At 51.8% G+C, this 19,644-nt stretch overlaps 10 protein-coding genes across 10 annotated transcripts; 3 read left to right on the top strand and 7 right to left on the bottom strand.

Moving 5' to 3' along the window:
- Nucleotides 1–46: 46 nt before the first annotated feature.
- Nucleotides 47–869, bottom strand: BO72DRAFT_528254 (uncharacterized protein). Its single transcript, XM_040950168.1, has one exon. The coding sequence runs from the start codon at nucleotides 822–824 to the stop codon at nucleotides 204–206; it is 621 nt and encodes a 206-aa protein (XP_040800651.1). The 5' UTR covers nucleotides 825–869; the 3' UTR covers nucleotides 47–203.
- Nucleotides 870–1,479: 610 nt separating this feature from the next.
- On the top strand, nucleotides 1,480–1,925 carry BO72DRAFT_379552 (uncharacterized protein; the record flags this gene model as incomplete). The annotated part of the gene is made up of 2 exons (XM_040941350.1): nucleotides 1,480–1,566; nucleotides 1,716–1,925. Coding segments are annotated over 2 exons (297 nt in total), but the record flags the coding sequence as incomplete, so codon positions are not given.
- A 378-nt stretch (nucleotides 1,926–2,303) lies between these two features.
- Nucleotides 2,304–3,190, top strand: BO72DRAFT_405334 (2-deoxyribose-5-phosphate aldolase; the record flags this gene model as incomplete). The annotated part of the gene is made up of 1 exon (XM_040942282.1): nucleotides 2,304–3,190. A coding segment is annotated over exon 1 (807 nt), but the record flags the coding sequence as incomplete, so codon positions are not given.
- A 679-nt stretch (nucleotides 3,191–3,869) lies between these two features.
- BO72DRAFT_496856 (sorting nexin-3) lies at nucleotides 3,870–4,499 on the bottom strand (the record flags this gene model as incomplete). The annotated part of the gene is made up of 3 exons (XM_040948660.1): nucleotides 3,870–3,898; nucleotides 3,973–4,294; nucleotides 4,422–4,499. 3 exons carry the CDS (start codon nucleotides 4,497–4,499, stop codon nucleotides 3,870–3,872), a joined length of 429 nt encoding a protein of 142 aa, XP_040800648.1.
- An 860-nt stretch (nucleotides 4,500–5,359) lies between these two features.
- BO72DRAFT_379351 (RNA-binding protein) lies at nucleotides 5,360–6,668 on the bottom strand (the record flags this gene model as incomplete). Its single annotated transcript, XM_040941344.1, has 3 exons — nucleotides 5,360–5,469; nucleotides 5,562–6,148; nucleotides 6,208–6,668. The coding sequence occupies 3 exons, from the start codon at nucleotides 6,666–6,668 to the stop codon at nucleotides 5,360–5,362; spliced, it is 1,158 nt and encodes a 385-aa protein (XP_040800647.1).
- A 1,367-nt stretch (nucleotides 6,669–8,035) lies between these two features.
- Nucleotides 8,036–10,971, bottom strand: BO72DRAFT_448607 (WD40 repeat domain-containing protein). Its single transcript, XM_040944827.1, has 6 exons — nucleotides 10,501–10,971; nucleotides 10,272–10,373; nucleotides 9,874–10,220; nucleotides 9,444–9,809; nucleotides 8,615–9,386; nucleotides 8,036–8,547 (listed from the first exon to the last, which is right to left on the bottom strand). Exons 1-6 carry the CDS (start codon nucleotides 10,766–10,768, stop codon nucleotides 8,318–8,320), a joined length of 2,085 nt encoding a protein of 694 aa, XP_040800646.1. The 5' UTR covers nucleotides 10,769–10,971; the 3' UTR covers nucleotides 8,036–8,317.
- Nucleotides 10,972–11,347: 376 nt separating this feature from the next.
- Nucleotides 11,348–12,010, bottom strand: BO72DRAFT_496853 (uncharacterized protein; the record flags this gene model as incomplete). Its single annotated transcript, XM_040948659.1, has 2 exons — nucleotides 11,348–11,847; nucleotides 11,920–12,010. The coding sequence occupies 2 exons, from the start codon at nucleotides 12,008–12,010 to the stop codon at nucleotides 11,348–11,350; spliced, it is 591 nt and encodes a 196-aa protein (XP_040800645.1).
- BO72DRAFT_124625 (putative C2H2 zinc finger domain protein) lies at nucleotides 11,895–14,283 on the bottom strand. Its single transcript, XM_040939043.1, has 4 exons — nucleotides 14,053–14,283; nucleotides 13,917–13,996; nucleotides 12,352–13,824; nucleotides 11,895–12,293 (listed from the first exon to the last, which is right to left on the bottom strand). The coding sequence occupies exons 2-4, from the start codon at nucleotides 13,930–13,932 to the stop codon at nucleotides 12,262–12,264; spliced, it is 1,521 nt and encodes a 506-aa protein (XP_040800644.1). The 5' UTR covers nucleotides 13,933–13,996; nucleotides 14,053–14,283; the 3' UTR covers nucleotides 11,895–12,261.
- A 2,335-nt stretch (nucleotides 14,284–16,618) lies between these two features.
- Nucleotides 16,619–17,662, bottom strand: BO72DRAFT_448605 (F1F0 ATP synthase subunit f). The gene is made up of 5 exons (XM_040944826.1): nucleotides 17,603–17,662; nucleotides 17,516–17,530; nucleotides 17,221–17,374; nucleotides 17,095–17,160; nucleotides 16,619–17,037 (listed from the first exon to the last, which is right to left on the bottom strand). Exons 1-5 carry the CDS (start codon nucleotides 17,648–17,650, stop codon nucleotides 17,012–17,014), a joined length of 309 nt encoding a protein of 102 aa, XP_040800643.1. The 5' UTR covers nucleotides 17,651–17,662; the 3' UTR covers nucleotides 16,619–17,011.
- Nucleotides 17,663–17,931: 269 nt separating this feature from the next.
- On the top strand, nucleotides 17,932–19,239 carry BO72DRAFT_405318 (ETC complex I subunit). The gene is made up of 3 exons (XM_040942281.1): nucleotides 17,932–18,216; nucleotides 18,272–18,382; nucleotides 18,432–19,239. Exons 1-3 carry the CDS (start codon nucleotides 17,990–17,992, stop codon nucleotides 18,739–18,741), a joined length of 648 nt encoding a protein of 215 aa, XP_040800642.1. The 5' UTR covers nucleotides 17,932–17,989; the 3' UTR covers nucleotides 18,742–19,239.
- Nucleotides 19,240–19,644: the final 405 nt, after the last annotated feature.

Raw genomic sequence — 19,644 nt, 5'->3', positions numbered from 1 at the left:
TCTTGTCGTAACCCTCGAGGCATGATGTACAGTACATAGTATTTCACGCAATTGGTTGTGGATTTGCCTTGTGCTGTCTAGCACCGTTCTAATGGCATAATATCACGCTGAGCATAGTACCGCCCATTATAAGTAAGAGTCGAGATCCTTAACCACCGCAACACCTAATATACACAATGCCCTAATTCCACAACAAGAAACCTTCAGACACCCCCTTCCCACCTCACAGCATGCTTAATCTCCGCCCCCTCCATAAATTCCTTAATCCTCACAAACTCCTTAAAGCCCTCCGTCTCCGCAAACGCAAAATGCCTCTCAACAGCCTCCCACCCACTGAACAGAACAAACTCCGCTGTCCCCTCGTCGGTGTCTGCATTCCCCCCATCCTCCCCTTCACCCCCAGCAACCCACCCGCCCACCAGCGAATACGGGGCCGTAAACGCCTCAAGATGGGCTTTGCTCGCCTCAAACGTCCGCTGGAATTCGGCGCGTTGGCCGCGTCGGATGAGATACCGACCTATCGCGAGGACGGGGGCGGTCAGTGGGAGGGTTTGGGCTGGGAGATCGAGGTCGATTCTGTGGGTGGATCTGTGGGTGATACCGATTGTAGCTTGGGTTGTGGTGGTGGTGGTGGTGGGAAGTTTGGTGGTGGGGTCCTCATGGAGGAGGTAGATGTTGTTTGGGTCTTCGAGTTGGATGTAGATGTTGATGTTGATTGTTTGGGGGTGGGCGCGAAGAGGGAGGGATTTTAGGAGTGTGGTTGAGGTTGAGGCTGGAGGGAGGGGAGTGGAGAGGTGTAGCTGGGTTAGGTTTATGGTTGGCATTTTGGGGGGGGATTGTAGTGTGAGTTGGGTATGGTATGGGTATGGGTATGGATGAGAGAGAGGGTGGGAGGGGGAATTGGGGGCTTTTATGCTAAGTATTTGCGTTTCAAGTTGAGAGGATGAAGTACTAAAACTGAGGTAGTATAGGATCCATCAGGCTAACTCAATTATGGTGGGTCTCATACTTTTAAGCTGAGTTGAGCTGACTGATTGAGCTGGAGGATGATACCAATTTCCTAGTTGGGTTGCGCTATACTCCCAGCAACTCTTCATAAGAACTAAAAACTATGGAATCATAACTAACTTAGGCCGTGGATAGTGACTCAGCAGGACCATAAATAGCCTCCCCACTCCCGGCATAATCCCCCACTAAGCCCAATCGAGCGGATCCCTACCCCTGCAGTGCGAAATGGAACGATGATGGCAACCTCATCTGACGCCATACTGCAACTTTCCCTTCATCAACATCAACCTCAACCTCAACCTCAACCTTAAGCAAGCCTACGATCCCCCAAATAAACCATGGCGCCCGAACCCCGAACCTACGTGTCCGGCGGCCGCGTCCTCGGAAGGTAACCACCACGATATCCCATGCCATGCCATGCCATGCCAGGGCCCGAAGCACCAAGCACCGTGCTAATCTCCGTCCCCTCCGTCTAGCCCCCCACTCTCCGTCCGAGTCAGTCGGTTCTTCGAGAGTGTGTATGTGTTTCTGGGTCTGTATCTCGTGAGCTTGTTCTCGGTGAGTCATACACTCTTCTTGGTTATAGGTCTGCGTCTCGTGTGGTTAGGTGGTTGTGAGGGTTGCTTGCTGCCTTTCCGCTGCTATTTATGCAGACTTGTGTTGTGGCGTTGAAATTAACTGATATTCATGGGTTTTGCGAAATATAGCTCGATCCCTACGCCGCGGCGCAGAATTCGCAGTTCAATATCCATCGGAAGGGGAATAGCTCGGGGTCTAGGTCGCGATGGGGGCTTTTTGGGGGTGGTGGTGGTGGCGGTGGCGGTGGTGGTCCAGGGGGAGGCCCGAGGGGATTTGGGCCGAGGAAGATTGGTCGAGTGGATGATGTTCGTGGGCCGGAGTGTAAGAGCTGTGGATAGAGGGTGTTTTATGCAGGGGATAGGTTTATGCGGGTGTGGGGAGTTTGATATTAGCATTGGGTGTACCAATTTGATTATTGTTTCCTTGACGATTTGGACTTTGGCGTGGGGTAGATACTGGATGATGTGAGGATGTTGAGTAGATCTATGGACCTGGATCGAAGACATGGGATGGCGGTTTGATATTGATATCAACATCACGTGGAGATTTCTCCGCAAACAATCCAACCCCTCCCCGCCCCCGCAATTCCACTCTTTCTATCCATGATGTGTATGTTCCATTCCACTTGTTTACACCACCAACAGTCACCAGTGGAATCTGTATAGTACTTACTCCCTCCCATTCCCCAAACTCACACTCAGCATCAAATTAACAAGCACAGCATCCATCTCCAACCCAACCCACATTCTCAACCCTCACCACTACCACCACCACCACAACCAAATCAAACATAACCATGCCCCCCGCAACCCCCCCAACCGACTCCGACTGGAAAGCCCTCATCACCACAACCCTCCAACAGCTCCAATCCACCACCACCACCAGCTTCCCAACCCACCCGCTCCCCGCGCACCCCAGCCTCACAATCGACCACACCCAACTGTCCCCGACCGCCAGCCCCACGCAAATCGACACCCTCTGCACCGAAGCCCAACGCCACCACTTCGCCACCGTCTGCGTGCGGCTGCCCTACGTCGCCCGCGCCGTGCAGAACCTGTCCGGCAGCAGTAGCAGCAGCAGCTCCCCCCAAACCACCCCAGACAAGCCCACGCCAACCCCCGGCATAGCCTGCGTAATCTCCTTCCCGCACGGCACGGACCCGACCGCTTCCAAGACGCACGAAGCCGCCTCCGCCGTCGCCGCCGGCGCCACCGAGCTGGACATGGTGCTGAACCGGCCCCTCCTGCAGGCGGGGGAATACACGGCCGTGTACGCGGACATCCGGGCCGTGCGGACGGCGATCCCGGCGGACGTGGTGCTGAAGGTCATCCTGGAGACGGGGCGGCTGGCGGGGACGGAGGAGGTGGTGGCGGGGAGTGTGGTTGCTTGTCTGGCGGGTGCGGATTATATCAAGACGAGTACGGGGTTTGATGGGCCCGGGGCGAGGGTGGAGGATGTGCGGGTGATGCGGTGGGTTGCGGGGAGGATGGGGACGGGGACGAGGGTCAAGGCTAGTGGTGGGGTGAGGGGGGCGGGGGACTGGAGGGCGATGGTGGAGGCCGGGGCGGAGAGGGTGGGGAGTAGTTCGGGGGTGGGGATTGTGGTGCAGTTGGCTGGGAATGAGGAGGAAAAAGAGGGGGAGGGGGGGTATTGAGATGATTTGGTTGTGGGAATTCGTGTTATGGTTGTTGCTGATATTCGAATTCTTGGGGTGTGGTTGTTACCCTGTCATCAGTTTGATATACCTATCTGCTTCTGGGGTGTTCTCATACAAATCCATTCAGGCTGCATACAGCTACATATTCAAACGGTATAAACAACTCGTCGTAAATCAAATAAGCTAAAAACAGAGTCGTCGCTGAGATACATATGGAACAATCAGCACATGCAGGAAATCCACACAAACAAAAACAAAATGTGGGATGCGAGATGAGTTTTGGTCCTCCCTGCGATGGATAGGGGCTGCACGCCGGACTTGGTCCCAACCGGGGTGGAAGATGCACTATATGGGGACAGAGGGGATTCAAATGTCGAATGTCGAAGGCCGAAGCGGAGGTATATAGATGTCGAGGAAATTTCGGAAGTCGCTGCTATCGACGGGATTGAGCTGGAAGGTGTGCTGAAGGGGCAGGCTGAGTGTATGCCGGGAGAGCGGAACCATGATATACCCGACAGCATCAATAGCTGTTCTTCCTGCGGCACGTACGAGACCACACCACAAGAGCACACGGCAAACCGACAAAAAACTCCCAACCCACCCACCCCCACAACTCAGCTCAACTCTACCACGCATTCCGATCCCAATTCGGATCTGTTCCCACAAATCAGCAAACCAGTTTCACACACACAACCCCACCATCCGTAACCATATACGAAAATACATACCCTGCACAAAACTCGCCAGCACCTTACTCCCTGTCTGCAGCAGCGGATGGCCGGCCACGATCTGCAGAAACCGCTGCAACCCCTCGCGCCGGTGCTCGATCACGTCGTCGCTGAACCGGTTCGTGAACACCTTCCCCGGCAGCGGGGGGATGGTGACGCGCGTGCTCTCGCGCTCCAGGATGTCGCGGAAGTACTCGAAGTCGGAGTAGCGGCGGCGCACGACCGAGTGCTTGAGCTTGAAAGCGGGGATGTTGGTGCGGCACACGATCTCGTACGAGGTGTACATGTTGCGCGAGGTGCCGTGGGTTTGAGGGTTTCGGACCTGTGTTTTGGGGGGTTGAGACTTAGTTGAGATGGGAGAATTGGGATTGAGTAGGTGGTGAATGAATGTAGTAGGCTTTGGGAGGTATGGCATGGTGTTCTTGTGTCTCGATGGCAGCAAAGCGTACCTCAATCTCCAGGAAATTCTCCGGAGGTCCGTAGATCTCGTCGAAGGTTTGTTGACGGGATTCGGGAACGGCCTGCATGGTGGATGGATTGTATCTCGTGGAAATTTGTCGCAAATGATAACAACGACAACAAAACAAAGCGAGTGTGCGTGCGCTTGTGCGTGGACGTGGACGTGGACGTGGGCGTGGGCGTGGGCTGGGCGGACTCCGGGCTGGTGTCAAGTGGGCAGGGAGCGGAGGGGAGATTCCAAGGACCGCGGGGGAAACGCTGGCGATTGTTTGTATGAGGTCGGATCCCGAAAGATACTGACAAGACACTACTCGGTCAGGATTGTTCGGTCGGCTTAAAGTCAACGAGTGTCGCGTGCCGCTGTCTTCATGGACCAGACCAGCAAGTTGCAGCTTTTTGGTGGGGATCGGAGAAGGGAGAAGAGATGACGACGAGGTGAGGGACGGACAGAACCGATAAGGCGGGCGGGTGGGATTAATCTAGTTTAGCTTCAACTCGGCATCTTGACTTCAATCACTTCCCCGGGCCTTTGTTTATCCTATCCGCTGTCAAGATTCTGTACACAACAAGACCACATACATAGCACCCATTCCATTGCTCATTACAGCTTGGTCATCTAACCAGACAACAGACAACAGACAAATAGATGATACAAGATTCCCTTTGATTGGTCTAAAACACCGTAAACACGATGCCCTCATGAACAACAGAAACACAAGCAAAGAAACAAATGCCAATTTCCCCATATGAACCGTTTGCAGCAAGCCAGAAAACATGAACCCCGACGTGGACGAAAGTAAGAAAGCACATGTGATACATAAATACTACCAGTGATCGAAGGCCCGTGACCACCCAGGGCCACGGACATGAAGCAGTTAGAAAAAAGAAGCCCGGTTGAGAGGGAAATGAAAGGCCAACGGTAAGGATATCACTCCTGTCGGCTGCGCTTGGCGCCGTGGGGATTCCATGACCCATCGCCGCCTTGAGCGTTGGGGAAGAAGCCCTGGTTGAATGCTGGATTGGGGCCTTGGAAACCGCCTTGTCCTAGTAAGAATTCCCCCGGTCAATAAGGTTACGCAAGCACACCAGTCAAGAACTTCGAGACATACCCTGCATACCCATATTTCCACCCATTCCGCCCATCATCGGATTCATTCCCCCGGACATCGGGTTCATCCCCATGGCGCCCATAGGATTCATGGCCGGCATACCCATCATGTTGGCACCCGCCATGCCGCCGCCCCGGCCGCGCATGCCACCGGGGCCGCCACGCATGGCACCACCCATCATCCCACCGCGGTTGTTGAACCCAAAGTTCTGCATCCCCATCGGGTTGTTCTGCTGGAAGCCTCCGACCATCGGCTGCTGGAAGCCACCCATGGGACCCTGGAAGTTGCGGTTCCCGCCAAAGCTGTTCATGTTGTTCATGCCACCCCGGTTGTTGAACCCGCCCCGGCCGCCTCGGAAGCCACCACCCATGTTGTTCATCCCGAAGTTCATGTTTTGGTTGGAAGAGTTGAAGCCGCCGGACATCGATCGCGACTGGTTGTCCTTGCGCATGGGCGCATCCTTGGGCAATGTGCGGAAAGGGTTGGGCTGGGGACTGGTATAGACGACCATGTGCTTGCGTCCGGCCTGCCCCGACGTGGCGAACGACTCGATCTTGTGTTTCACGGCAGTGGCCGCCTGGAGTGTCGTGAACTCAACGAATGCTTGTCTAGAAGAGGATCAGTATCAGTGCCATCCCCAAGGACCTAGTCATAGAGGCAAGCCTACCCTTTGCTTTTACCGTTCACCTTGTGCTCGCTGAAAGTCACGTCCTTCAACTCATCCTCGCTGCCGGCCTGAGCCACCCAGCCGCGAATGTCATCGTCCGTGGTCCACCAGTACAGATCCGAGATGAGAAGAGCAGGTGTCGCATCGGGATCCGTCGGACGATCATCGTGTTCCTTGCGCTTAACACCTTGCTGGGGAACCGGAGCGTGGGTCTGCTGGGGGGCGGCTGTTCCATGTGCTACGCTCTCGGTGCTGCTGGGCGCAGCCCCTTCACTTTCCTGCTTCAGGGTTCCTTCCGATGAGCCATCGCCCTGAGCGACGCTGTTATTCTGCGTGGCGTCCGACGCGTCTAGAATGAGCTCCGTGTCCTCGTGCTTGATGTCATCGCCCTGGTCGTTAGCATTGTAGCTCCCGCCGTCGCCATAGATGTCAATGTCGAAGTTATCATCCTCAGTGGCCATTGTGATTTAGTTATGACTCGGTCTTCTTGCTCTCAAGGCAGTTTCTTGATTTGGTTTGCGTGAGGGAAGATACAGTTTCTGGTTTTTTTTTTCTCTTTCTTCTTGGCTTTCAGTTTCGGGGAATCAAGTGAAAATACATGTCTGCAGACACACCAGGTCAATTAGCAAAAGGAAGATTGATCGAACGGTGATCGGACGGTGCGAATACTGGAGAAGCCGCGGCGGCAGCTGGGTCATTTGTCGCCCAGAAAGAAGATCCATGTTTTCAACACTCTTAAAAACAACACGGGGGGTGCAGGGCGGCAATTATGTCCGACAGGAAACAAGAAAAAAAAAGGCTCGATAATACGTACAATTGTGAAGCAAAGGCAGCTTCAAAGAGAACACACAGGTCTTTTCACCAACGTCCGAGTGGAAGTTGATTTGTGTCTGATAAACAGAGGTAGTGCTTCTTTGCCTTCCGAGTGATTGCAAGTACAGGTAGTGTGTGCGATAAGAGAGAACCTCTTGTGTCCAAATGGAACAACAAAAACTGAGAAAAGCGAGAAATGAAGAGGACGAGGGGGAATGAAGAAGGAGGGTGTGAGGTTTATTTCCACAGATGCGGCGCTGAGACGTGCTGCTACCACAGAATGTAGCTCAACCTTTAGCTATCAATGAACAGGTTCCACTGTTCCGATGAGAGCATACAAAAGACAAGGTTCGAGCTGATACTTGTGTTAGTGACACGCTGTGAGATCTGGAGTCAATCTGCCTGAACACGATGATGTGAGTCAGGAGGAAGCCCGAAACAAACTGCGCGTGAGCCTAGCACAAAGGTGGTGGTCCCTTGGTGTTGTTGCGCACCAGGTTGATAGGGTAGTCACAGGGTGGCGAGAGGGCGAGATAAAAGAAAGAAGAAGGGGGGGGGGCGATTCAAGAGGGGGAAAGAACTAAGAGATAAAAGAATAAGGCAAGAGAAGAAGAGTCCTTGAGACGTGTCCAAAGAAGGGTTGCAGGTGGAGCGCGCGCGATAGATGGAAGAAGTACGAAGTAGGAGGGAGGAGGGAGGAGGGAGACTCGGAGAGAGAGAGGAAAGAGAGGGAAGGAAGGCTGCTGCTGCTACTGCTGCTGCTGCTACTGCTACTGCTGTGCTTGCTTGTTGCTCGGCTTGTTGCTTGGTTGGAACTGCGGGCGGTCTCGAAGGTGCAGAAGTGGAGCTTTCCCAGCCCCGGAGCGGCAGATGTATAACTCCGCCCGCGGACAGACCACACGGTGGCACACACTCCCCAGACTCGAACTCCCTCCTCGAGTCCTTGAGTCCTCGGGTCCTCACATCTGTCGATCGCATTGGCTTTGGAAATTATATCTGTTGCTAGATTTTTGTTTTTGTTTTTTTCAATTTGTTATCATCTAACACTGGTGCAGAGCTTAAAAAGTACATTCTTGGCATCCTATCGCCTCAATCTGGTCAATATAATATATAGCAAGCTGGACTATCACTGCTCAGAGCATTCTATCTGGGACTCGTGGAATACGTGTCGAAGCACACTAAATTTCCAAAACAATCTCACGCGCTCCGAAATCAGATGAAACAACGCCTTTTAGTGAGCAACTTCAGACTCGCGGAGTGCGCTCGCCTGCTTCTGTATAATATACCTTCAGATGATTTACCATAATTCGTACGCGAGTTCGTCATCCAGCGGAGATCTGTGAACAGGCCGACTGCGAGACATCGCTGCCATCGTCTGCTTGAAATCATCATACTCAGGCACGGGATTCAACTTGCTGTCGTAATTGCGTGCTAATGGAGGGGTCCCTTCGTCGGATGTGGCGCCATCGTTCCAGGTGTGCAAGGTGCAAGTCCCAGTGGACAGACCCCAGCCATTCCACGACGTCGCTGGAAAGGCACGGTTAGCTTGGTTCCCAACCGGTCATAGACATCAATGCATGAACTTGGAACTTACCCGCCACAGCTGGGCAGCTCGGATGCCAGCTCGCGTCCCGCACGCATGTCTTCCACAGCACATCGCTCCGGCTGCTACGTATCTCATATGCAGCAGTCGACATGTCGGGATCCAGCGGGCGCGAATTGTGAGTGGCTTGCCCTACGTCAATCGTCCCCGCCAGCGTCGCATCCATGTTATACACGTACACCTTGCCGTCCTCGCTTCCGCTATATACGTATCGGGAGTTGGTGCTGTTGGGCGGCGAGAAATGACACCGGATCAGAGTTTTGAGGACCCGATGACCACGGTAGGTGACAACCGAACAATCGTGAGGATGAGGTTCGTAGTAGTCATCGGGGTAGGATTCAAACCGGTAGTCGAATCCCGTGGTAAATGTGTTGAGATCGATCGAGTCAAACTTCGCCGTGGTCATCATTTTTCGCAGATCCCAGAGCTTCATCGTCTGGTCCTTGCCGTTCGACAGTACGTATCGTCCGTCCCCCTTGCTGTCAACGTATGTCAATCCTTCCGTATGTCCCATAAATACACCAGCTTCGCGCCCGTCGCCCATCGAACGTCTGTCCCAAACCCGCAAAGTCGTGTCATCGGATCCGGAATAAATGATATGGGGCGAAGACTGGTCACCAAAGCAAACGGCATTCACATCATCGTCGTGATTCTGTAACCGCAACACCGACTGTCGTGTTTCAAGGTCATAGACAATGACGGATTGATCGGAAGTGCCAGCCACGATCTCGCGACCGTCGCCTGAGAATCGAATCGACCAGATCTATGGCAATTTGAGTACAATACAATCTCATCAACGGGCAGTGTCATTCAAGCTTACACCAAAGTGAGAGTTCCCACCAAAACGCATCCTTCGTCTTCCGGGTATCGAGGATAGATCCAGGACAGCCGGCTCAGACTCATCAGCCGGATCCGTGGGCGCCAGGCAAACGAGATTCCGAATCGACGTATATGCCAGGAACTTGTTGTCCGGACTCAGGCTCGCGTCGGTGATAGTCCATTGCCCGAATGGATACGTCACAGTCTTGTAGTACTTCCAGTTGAAGGGGTTGGAAGTGTCGTACATGCGCACTTTGAAATCCTGGGCACAGCAGAAGAAGAAGTTGCCATCGTCGGAAAACTGGCCTGAGTAGCAGCGAGAGTCAAAATGGATGACTTTGTCCGCCACTGAGCTGGGAATTAGCCCCTATACTCCGAAGGTTAACATGTAAACAGAATGTCTTGTGTGGTATCCAGGAAGGAATACGAACCTGCGCCATCAATCGGATATCCTGCCTATTTGTTCCCGTCAAGTTCACCCCGAGTTCCCGCCACATGATCTTCGAAGCAAGCGCCTGGTTTCGTCGCTGGCGTCGATCAACGTAATTTGTATTGCGTCCAAAGTCGCCCGATCTCATCAAATCCTGGCCCTCGTCGCTGGGAACCTTGGGGAATTTGCTTTGGCCGGATCGCCGTGCTCGCCGACGGTAGCCAAAGAAGCCAAACTCGTAGTCGTCATCTTCCTCCTCCCCGGGGGAGGTCTCATGCAGCCCGTTGTAGTGCAAGATGTGCCGCAAGCCGTTGGACGCCAACAAATTCAGCAACCGAGCTGCAGATACTGTAACCATGAGTTCAACGAATCAATGAGCCACAGATCAGATCGTGTTACCTCTATTCTGTCGTACCCTCTGAGTCTCTCCACCATTCCCGTTCTGGCCTGGCTCGTCCATGGCGAATTCAATCTCTATATTTCCCAGATGTAATTCAGGATCTAAGATGCAACGAGGCAGAAAAGCAAGCACAAGTCAGTCGTATAATCCAAAACAATACATTCCCAAGCTCAATGAGCTGGCACACAAATCAAACTAAAAGACCTTGGGGGGGGGGGGGAACAGTACTGAGATTAGCACCATCGATATCGATGTGGTCTAGGTCGTCGTCGTTATCTTCGTCGTCATACGGCTCAATATCGGAATCGTCGTCGTCTCTTTCGTCAGTTTCATTGGGCTCATAGTCCATATCCTCATACTCGTCGTCTTCTTCTTCGTCTTCCTCAAGCCATTCCCGAGCCGGATGCCACCCTGAATCCGATGCTCCTTGGTGAGAGGGAGGAGAAGATCCCGGAGGGCCGCCGCCAGCAGCGGGGGGCAAGCCAGATGAACTCATTATCAGCCACACGGGTGAGAGGGTCGTGGTGCAAACAGTGTGAATTCAGCAAGGGTCATAGCAGACACCCTGCCAATTGAACGGGTAATCCGTCACTGCAGAGCAAGACCAGCCACGAGGTTCCAATTGGCCAGCAAGTTGGTTTAGTGATTTTTGAGGGCAGGCCGCGCTTTGCCCCATGCTTCTGGAGAGAAAGAGGGGGATGTTGTTTGCTCATTGCTGACTGACGCTTATCGATAGGGCGGATCCTCGGATATGGTTATGTCATCTCTCTCGGGTGGAGATTGCCGGTTAACTCCTATCCCCGCAGGCCCGTCCATCCACCCAGTAAGGGGTGAATCTACTCTTCCTTCTAAGTAATATGTTTTGACTAGTATCCGTTCAGGATTTCGATTTGTTACATGAAGACAAGAGAGAACTATCACTATCTGCAAAGGTATCTTAGTGGTGGAACATAATAAACATGCATAGTACGACAAGCGGATAGATGCAGGTGAAAAAGAAGCGGCGCATGACAATACCAATCGTAACCCTTTCCGAAGCATCACGAAGCAGCATTGGCAGGAATTGTTGTCAATATTAGCTCTGTAGCCGAAGAGTAATTGGGCTGCCGCTGAGAATGATATAGATATACGACCACATTAACAGCATCAATTCTACCTGCCCTTCAGTATCGGGGACGATAGTTGCGATCCAAGAGGAGACGATATTCACCATCGCAAAAGTGTCCAACGCTATGACAGCGTCGAACAGCGGGGGGACCACATCATCCGGGCTTGCTAGCTCAGGTAAAGTGCATGAAATCGAACGAGCGACGACCTTAGCGGTACGAGTACCGTCAGTCAAACACTTCCTCTTGGACCGTTGTTTGATGGCCATCGCGTGGAGTGCAAGAAGTTCAACAACTATGTGGAGCCGTGCTCGCAACATTGAAGTGCCTTTCTTCTTATCAGCTCGTTTCCTGGCCAATTGAGGAAGACGCGTCTTCTGTGTAGACGGCTTGCACGGCCATCCTAAGGAGCGACGAGTGACATCCACATCCATCGATTCGATCAGGGTGCCTTGTTCGATCCCTCTTTCTGTGGAACAGTGAGCACATGAGCCACTTCATGGTCTATACGCGTGAAAGGCTAGGTGTACAAGAAACATACCATAGAGGATCATTCCAGACACAGAGCTGTACATCACACGCAGCACCGCGTGGTCCAGATGACTGATTGATAGTGTCTTCTCATGTGGCATGCATGAGTCCGAGTTGCAAAATTCAGTCTTTTCTTGATCCAAAGATACCAGCCTTTGACTGAAAACCGTGAAAGACCTTGTTACTTGGCCTGCGCGGCACTGATGTAGTCTAGTCTGTGCTTCGGGTGTCGATTGATCTTGCACCTTTGCTGGTAGGCATCTTGCCGGGGCGTGCAAGACAACTGCGGGTTCTTTCCCGGAAGGGTCTTTCGTCGAAATCACCACATTGGTATCAATTGAAAGCATTGGCATTAGAGTAGACCGCGATCTTGTGGTGCAAGGACTGTGGCTTTCGCTATCTAGCTTGGTTCGGCTGTGAAATGGAGGAATTGTGAGCTTACGGTGCAGCAAGGAGACTTCATAAGGTCGGCATTCTTCGGGAATACTAGAAGCACCCGTAGCGCGAGGAGGATCAGAGTAATCATTCCCAATATTTGTCGATGGCAGTGACCAAGTCGTATCGGTGACGGAGTGTGTCAGGGCATCCTGTCTATTCACACGAGGAGCCCGGTGACGGCCCCGCCAGATCTCTGCTTTTTGGAGACCTGCATTGTTGCAGGTCCGATCTGCACATTGATGACATTTTCCGGAAAGCGGTTTTGATCGTCGACATTGAGAGCAATTGTCAAAGACATGTCCACAGGTGGTGCACTTCTTCTCGGCCTGAACCTTCTTTGGCTCTTGGTGGAGCTCTCCTTGACCTCTAGCGAGAAATCTTTTCTGTGGCGATTCTTGTGAGTGGGGTCTTCTTTTATGTTTCTCAAGCCCAGAGATGTTGGTGTGAGATTTGTGGATCTCAGAGACAGTTCCCTCATTGTGTTGGGCACGTGTGGCTGGATTGGTTACATTCGTCACCGACCAATGCTGACTTGTTAGACTTGTTGGTCCGGCACATGTCCTTTCTTCGGAACGCGGCCCTTCAACTTCTGCAAGATGTGATGGTCCATAATCAGAGACCACACCGGAGTTTGGGCCCGTCAGAGTCGCTGGCGCGGGGTCGTTTATACCATGTGTCGCTTGATGTGTATGCTGTTTATAGTGATATCCCGTGCTGAAAAAGGTCGAGCCCGTATGTGTGCCGTTCCCAGAGGGGGACTGGCCATTGTTCGCCCCAAGGCCACTGCCAGGGAATTGGAAATTATTGAAGCCAGAGCCACCACTGCCCTGTCCACGGTCGTCGCTGTTCCGGCGACTCTGACTAGCGCTGGTGCTTGCCGAGCCAGCTCCTGCCACCTGACAATGCCCACACACGCACTTAAAGTACTCATCCCAGGAGCCAACAACATTCTGACACAGCGGGCAGACACTAGGTGGGGGCAGCTTAGTCTCAACTATGTTGATTTGCTCGCGAGTGGCCCGCCATTGGAATCCGTGATTGTGTCTCAAGTGCGAATGCACCTTGTCCTTCCTCCTCGTCGTCCAAAGGCACTTGTCATCGAGACAACGATAGATAGACCGTGGGGCATGCTCATAGGCAACATGACGTCTGAAGGAGGCCCGCGTGTTGTAGAACTTACGCTGTCCACTAGGGCAAAGCCAGCAGCAGAATTTGCTTGTTCTTGGACCGGTATCTGCCAATCTCTCGAATATTTCAATTTGTTGCTGAATCATACCGTTCAGTCTGTGCCAGATAACTTGCAGGAAGTCTTTGGCATCATGTAGCTGAGGGATCTGGCGTTGCAAGACGTTGTTCTGAACTATGTGGATGAGATGTTCCACGGCAAGCCTGAACTCATCCCGACATACATCGCTCGATGTCTGAGGCGCAGGCGCAGGCGCAAAGTATAGCGGATCAAACCCAGTATCTTCAATGTCTGTATTTGTTAAAGGGTTCGCGTTGTCAAACAAAGCTTGATTACCAGCTAGAGGATTGATGGAGTGGTCGTAGATGAGAGGAATGTCTAACCCATGACGAATGGCATCTTCCGTAGGACTAATACTGATCGAAGGAGATCCGAGAGAGGGAATCGACGAGGGGCTTTGCTGCTGAACACTGAAGTTAGATTAGGTATGGGTAGAAAGGTCTACTTGGGATAACAAACTAAAGAATGTATTCCAGATGGTCCGGAGGGTCCAGTAGGAATAAGTTGACTATGGTCTAGATGATGTTGGTAATCAGGATAAGTGAAACGTATATGGGCCGCATCGTTGTTGCTCGAATCGTCGTTCATGTCCACACAGAAGGCTGTTGGCGCAAGACAGACTAGTGAATCTGAGTTAGAGAGGTCAATGAGGCGCCCTGTGAGACGGGAAGTTTGGAAAAGATTTGAATGGGAGATGGAGCAAGGCTTGTATTGATGAAATTAAGCGGTACCTGGCTCTTCACAAGCACCGAAAGGTCAGGAGTATAGTAAGACAAAGGTAGCCGACTCAAATGGGAATGCTATATTGAGCACACACAGTCCAAGCCAGCTAGAATAGATCGAGGATCTCAAAAGAATATAGAATTTTGGGAGGATAGCATATCCTATATAAGGCATCACTGTTCCTAGCAGGCCGTGTCAGGTATCATATCATTCGAACTCAACACTTGTCTCTCCCCCCAAATAGCGGTATGTAGATTATCCCTTAAAGAAAAGTCGAAATGCCATGACGTTGCGTGGCTAATTTCAAGCGGACAATTAATCTCAGTCCTTTAGCCCAGGGCCATCTCGGAGCCTTGCCCGCAGCGACGCCCGCTGGTGACCATTTGAGGAGAGCAATATGCAGGTTAACAGGCAGACATTCGTACCCCTGCTCAAACGTTGCCTAGACGTTTCTAAAAGATAAAAAAGCATGAAAAAAAAGAAAAGAAGTAATCGGCTTTGTAATGCTTACACTAATGGTTGATCGTCGCCAGGTACACATGCGGACCTTCGTGCAGAGTTAAGCTATCCATTCAGAAAAATTAAATGATGAATTGTTTAAACACACTTGGTTTCTAATTAGTGAGCTTGGCGCATAGTTGAAGACAGCCATTGTAGTCCCTAAGAGCAGTGCAACAATATCTAGATCCTTGTGATACCCGGGCAAATGCAGGTTGCAGGAGATGGGCGGTGTTACAATCACCATACTTTGCATGAGCTCTGATCGGAAATCAAAGAAGCACCGTGCGGCACAATTGTAGTACCCAATCAAAGAGGCAGAGCACAATCCAAATGCTTACACTGAGGGCCCAGACAACATATCCGGGACTGTGCAAAAGCTCCTATCAGAAAGTGAGGCGTTCAGGATCCGAGATCGAATTCACAGAGTGCCCTGAGCCTAAGCACCGCTTCACTGTCGTACCTGGGTCCAGAAAACCTTGGAACTCAAGTCAACTGATTGAGAAAGGCTGAAAGGTTGAGAAGAAGGTCACAAGTCTCGGACTCTTTCAGCTGGAGTGTCCGACGCCCCATCGTGCTGTGAAAGAGCGCTACTAGTACTTTAGACACTGCTGCGCCACTGATAACTGCTGCATAGTACCTCTGGCCAGAAATGACAATTACCAGCAATCAAGCGTAGACCTAGAATCAACCCCCAGGACATCATAGATGCTTACAGTCATAACGTAAGTCAGGATAAAGTAGTGGAGCAGACGGAAGACCCAAAACCTTCTGTCATACATAACAGCTTGTTGCAAGTGTGATGACAGCAGCAAGCTTTGACAGGTAAGCCTTTTTTTCTCTTGGACCTCCGACCTGCACGAGCAATGAAAAAGGAAAATGGTGTTCAAGAGCCTCCTCTTTTCATTTTTTTTTTTTCATTTTTTTTTTTTTGGTTTCTCTTTCCCCTTTGCGCCTCGGCCTTTGCTTTTCCGCTTTCCTTTCTTCCTGATTCGTACGGCTCCCACGAGCCTCATGACAAGGCACCGATTGTTTGCTTCAATGGCGCTAGCAAGGGATGTTATTGCAACCCAAGGCAGATTTTCCTAGTCTTTTGGTCCGACATGATTCATGTCAGCTGGGATGGAACCTGCACCGGCAATGATGTCAAGCCACCTGTGGCTGTGCAGCCGTCCAGGTCGTTCCGCCGTTCCCTTCTCTTCCCTTCCCGTCCCGTCCCTTCCCTCTCCCCCGAAACCTGGTGCATGAGACTACAATCGGTTCCTGATGACATCGTGGCTATGAGACCACTCTGTTGGCTCCAACAGTATAGCTACCATGCTCCTTTGACCTGATTCGTGCTCAACTCTCCGACGGAAGTATCCTAACCTACTTTGTTATCGACAACTCACCGAAGAAAGAATGGAATGATAAGCCGCACCATGCAAGAGGTAAGTGAGGCTGGTTCTCAGCCACATTCGTAAAGTCCTCGACCCCGAGCCAACATGTCTGCACACCATTGCAAATACCTTCGGGCCAAGCGTGATGATGCGATGTAACACTCATGGAGGCTTGTCGGGCATGCAGGTCCGGGCAGCTGTCACGGCAAGAGCAGTCAAAATGGGCAGGAGGCTGTGGGGTGTTGAAAAGTCGAGATAATCGCTAAGCCATGGGAGGAATTTGTTTATCCATTCAGTAATCTCACTTGGGAATTGCCAGCTGACTAACCAGAAAGCATGGTAAAGCTGCGAAGAATGGTAAAGTAGCATATGAGAAAAGCCTGTATACAATCCTAAGCCATATCGTTTGGTCTCTGAAGCGCATAAATGATGCCCTATCCCATTGGCTTGTTCGCTTCAGTACGGCATCTTGAAGGCCTAGAAAGACGAACAGGAAGTCTCGTCGGTCCGAACCCTCGAGTTGTACGGGCATTCTGGAAATAATTACGCACACTGTGTCGCATAGCATAGGACTCCTCGTCAACCTGTTTAATGTCTATCAAGCAGAGGACCTAAGCTGTCTGCCCGGAAAACTTCAAAGACTGCAAACAGTGGGGTGGTACAATTTGTTAGAACGCAGGGGTAGGACATGTTGCTAGAAACGATTCTCAATTGAAAGATGGTACAATGATCCAGGTGATGTTCTACATTGTCTTCATTGTAGAGGGTGTGGTATATACACAGATCCTCGCCCGTCCGGTAAATCAAAGACCAGTCGTTTAGTGGGGGTGGTTCTTGTGGTGACCTGCTCTGAAATTAGCGCTCTTGTATCGCACACTGTCAATGAGTTTAGGAAACATACGGAGGTGGAAGTAGTACTCCATGCTGTAGCCGAGGAGAAGGATACCGGCAATGGCGTGGATGAAGGCTATATGCCATGCGGCGTCAGTTTGATGTATCGTACAACAGAGGGTGAGTGGTCACTAACGAGTAGCAGACTGGTTCTTTCCGGTGAAGTAGCGAGCCTGGTAGCGTCCAATGAGGCCAGTGGCCTTGACCTCAGGGGCGGGACCGCGAGGAAGTCTGGCGTAGAAGTTCACAACACGGTCCATGCGGGCAGCATCCTTGGCAGCACCGATCGCCTTTTCAATTTGTTAGCTTGGGTGATAGGGAAACGGTAGGTGTGCGGGTTGTTCAGCCGAGGTGACCAGAGCAGAAAGAGATTGCTTCCGGAGGCTGCATCTCAGAAGGAAGGCAGACAACACGACGGTAGGAATTCTCACATTAGGGGAAGCGATCTAAGCAACTATTAGCATTCAATTTGCCCAGGTATCATGTTGTTCTCAGATTGTGCTGGAGTCGGGTCTTACCTTGGGAGGGATCAGGGTCGAAAGACCGCGGCGGGCGATGTAGCTCATCTTGAAGGATCTATCCAAAGGTCACATCAGTAAAAAAGTTCAATCCATACCAGGAGACGTGAGATAAACAATGGGTCGGTCTCGGAACAGTCGACTTACCTTGACGCTAGCAGGTTAACTAGGACAATGAATACTGACGGGGAGAAGAGAGAAGTGCCAACAGAAAGCGGGTTGTCGGATGAGCGGTTCCTAACGCAGGGAGCCTCATTATCGCGCTAGTCCTAATTCGGATTTGTCTGAACAACCGGCACTCGCCGCATACCTCACCTTGCAATTGTCCTCCCGCAGCTGCTCCTCTACCTGTCCCCTCCACAGACCACACACACACATATACCCATCATGTCGCTTGCGAGAGTAGGAAGGTTCGCCTGCCTCCGCGCTGGCAGGCTCGCCGCTCCTGTCAATGCCCGTTTTGTGTCGACCGCCGACGGCTCCGTCCAGACCAGCCCTGCTGATGCCCCGACCATCCCTCACAAAGACAGCACATTGATCCGCAAGGAGAGTCCTTCGCAGGCAATGGCCCGTCACCAGCCCGATTACGAGGCCACCATTGACCACGCTACTTCGTGAGATCTCTTCCGTGGCGATCTGGGGAACTTGCGTCAACTGACGACAATCCAGGCAATTCTCCCCCGTGCCCAAGCGTGTCATGGATGGCAGCGAGCCTGGTGACACCGTCGCCGCTGCTGTTCTGTCCGGCGCTCCCACCGATCTGCAGGCTCGTACCGTCCGGTGAGTAAGGTCGTCGGTCGCCGTGCTCCAGCGCACTAATTGGATACAGGATCTACCGCCCTACGAAGCCCGCTACTCAGTCTGGAACCTGGCACGGTCACCACTGGAGAATGGATTGGGATATCTTGCAGAAGGGTCACCGGTGGGAGAACCCTCTGATGGGCTGGCAATCTTCCGCCGACTGCATGCAGGGTACCAACCTCAAGTTCAAGACCAAGGAGGACGCCATCCTGTTTGCGCAGAAGCAAGGTTACGAGTACTTCGTTCAGGAGCCCAATGAGCGCCGGTTCGTTCCCAAGTCGTACTCCAACAACTTCCTCCACGAGCCGAAGAAGCTCAAGCACATCAAGACCAAATAAATTGAGTTATTCTTCGCGTCTCGTGTACATAAGTGCAGGCTTTTGTTCTAGTTCTGAATCATGCTTGGAGGTTAATTACATTGTTTTCAACACTTCAACCTCCTCACACTTTCAAGTCCATGGCTTGTTTTCGTCACCGAAAAGGTGTTTGCATCACTAGAGGTGGCTTCCAGAAGGCGGTGATTGACATGGCACCTACTCATGGATCAGGCTAAGATACAGCCTTTTCAGCGGTTCCCTCATGGTACATATGCTACGGAGATTCGAACAACCAGATGCTATAGGCTCACTTGGGTCACATCAGCATCTCAGTCTGAAAACCTTTTTCTCCGTATGCTGGCTCATGCCCCAGCTTACCATTTTTGTCTCTGCTCGTGCTACAATTCCTTTGTACCCCCAGTGCTTTATTGCGAGCTACTGCATTGCATTGATCTTAATACGTAACAGCAGTCTGACTAGGTCCCAAAAATAGATACCAACACATGAGTCTCTTAGCCGCACATGAGTTCCTCAAAGTTATATGTATGAGACGGAAGATATCATGTCAGGTTGAACAGAAAAGTCCACCGTAGCTAATTAGTACGACTCTAGTCAATTTACATACACGGCTGTAGTATAAAAAACAGTACAATACGGCGTTTTGCGTGGGAAGGCACTAGCGCAACTGCGAAACATTCTGCATCTGCCGTATGTATGTGGGAGCATCGAGCTTTATATTTTGTGCCGATATTTGGCATGAACATTGTCTGCCTACACATGGGTCCATTGTCACATCTCAATCTAGCGATATGTCACCTCATTGAGCTTTCCTGGGGCATTTCAGCAGAGATAAGATCTGTCCCGCTGCAGCTGAAGGATGGTGCCTACCGGCACGTTTCGATCCGGATCGTGGTGGTGGTGGTG

The sequence above is a fragment of the Aspergillus fijiensis genome (genome assembly GCF_003184825.1).
Source record: "Aspergillus fijiensis CBS 313.89 unplaced genomic scaffold BO72scaffold_27, whole genome shotgun sequence".
Taxonomy (NCBI): domain Eukaryota; kingdom Fungi; phylum Ascomycota; class Eurotiomycetes; order Eurotiales; family Aspergillaceae; genus Aspergillus; species Aspergillus fijiensis.
Note: the sequence above shows the minus strand (reverse complement) of the source record. Positions and strands in the feature narration are given on the sequence as shown.

Excerpts from the sequence above, each read along its gene's own strand:
- BO72DRAFT_528254 (XM_040950168.1), bottom strand. The coding sequence starts at position 824 with ATGCCAACCATAAACCTAACCCAGCTACACCTCTCCACTCCCCTCCCT.
- BO72DRAFT_448607 (XM_040944827.1), bottom strand. The coding sequence starts at position 10,768 with ATGAGTTCATCTGGCTTGCCCCCCGCTGCTGGCGGCGGCCCTCCGGGA. Across the intron at positions 10,221-10,271 it reads GAGGGTACGACAGAATAGAG|TATCTGCAGCTCGGTTGCTG; the intron begins GTAACACGATCT and ends TCATGGTTACAG. Across the intron at positions 9,810-9,873 it reads ATATCCGATTGATGGCGCAG|GGGCTAATTCCCAGCTCAGT; the intron begins GTTCGTATTCCT and ends TTCGGAGTATAG.
- BO72DRAFT_124625 (XM_040939043.1), bottom strand. Across the intron at positions 12,294-12,351 it reads TGAAGTCTCCTTGCTGCACC|TCCTTGCACCACAAGATCGC; the intron begins GTAAGCTCACAA and ends CGAAAGCCACAG.
- BO72DRAFT_448605 (XM_040944826.1), bottom strand. The coding sequence starts at position 17,650 with ATGAGCTACATCGCCCGCCGCGGTCTTTCGACCCTGATCCCTCCCAAG. Across the intron at positions 17,161-17,220 it reads AAAGAACCAGTCTGCTACTC|CCTTCATCCACGCCATTGCC; the intron begins GTTAGTGACCAC and ends CATGGCATATAG. Across the intron at positions 17,038-17,094 it reads GGAGTACTACTTCCACCTCC|GTCACCACAAGAACCACCCC; the intron begins GTATGTTTCCTA and ends ATTTCAGAGCAG.
- BO72DRAFT_405318 (XM_040942281.1), top strand. The coding sequence starts at position 17,990 with ATGTCGCTTGCGAGAGTAGGAAGGTTCGCCTGCCTCCGCGCTGGCAGG. Across the intron at positions 18,217-18,271 it reads ACCATTGACCACGCTACTTC|GCAATTCTCCCCCGTGCCCA; the intron begins GTGAGATCTCTT and ends ACGACAATCCAG. Across the intron at positions 18,383-18,431 it reads CTGCAGGCTCGTACCGTCCG|GATCTACCGCCCTACGAAGC; the intron begins GTGAGTAAGGTC and ends AATTGGATACAG.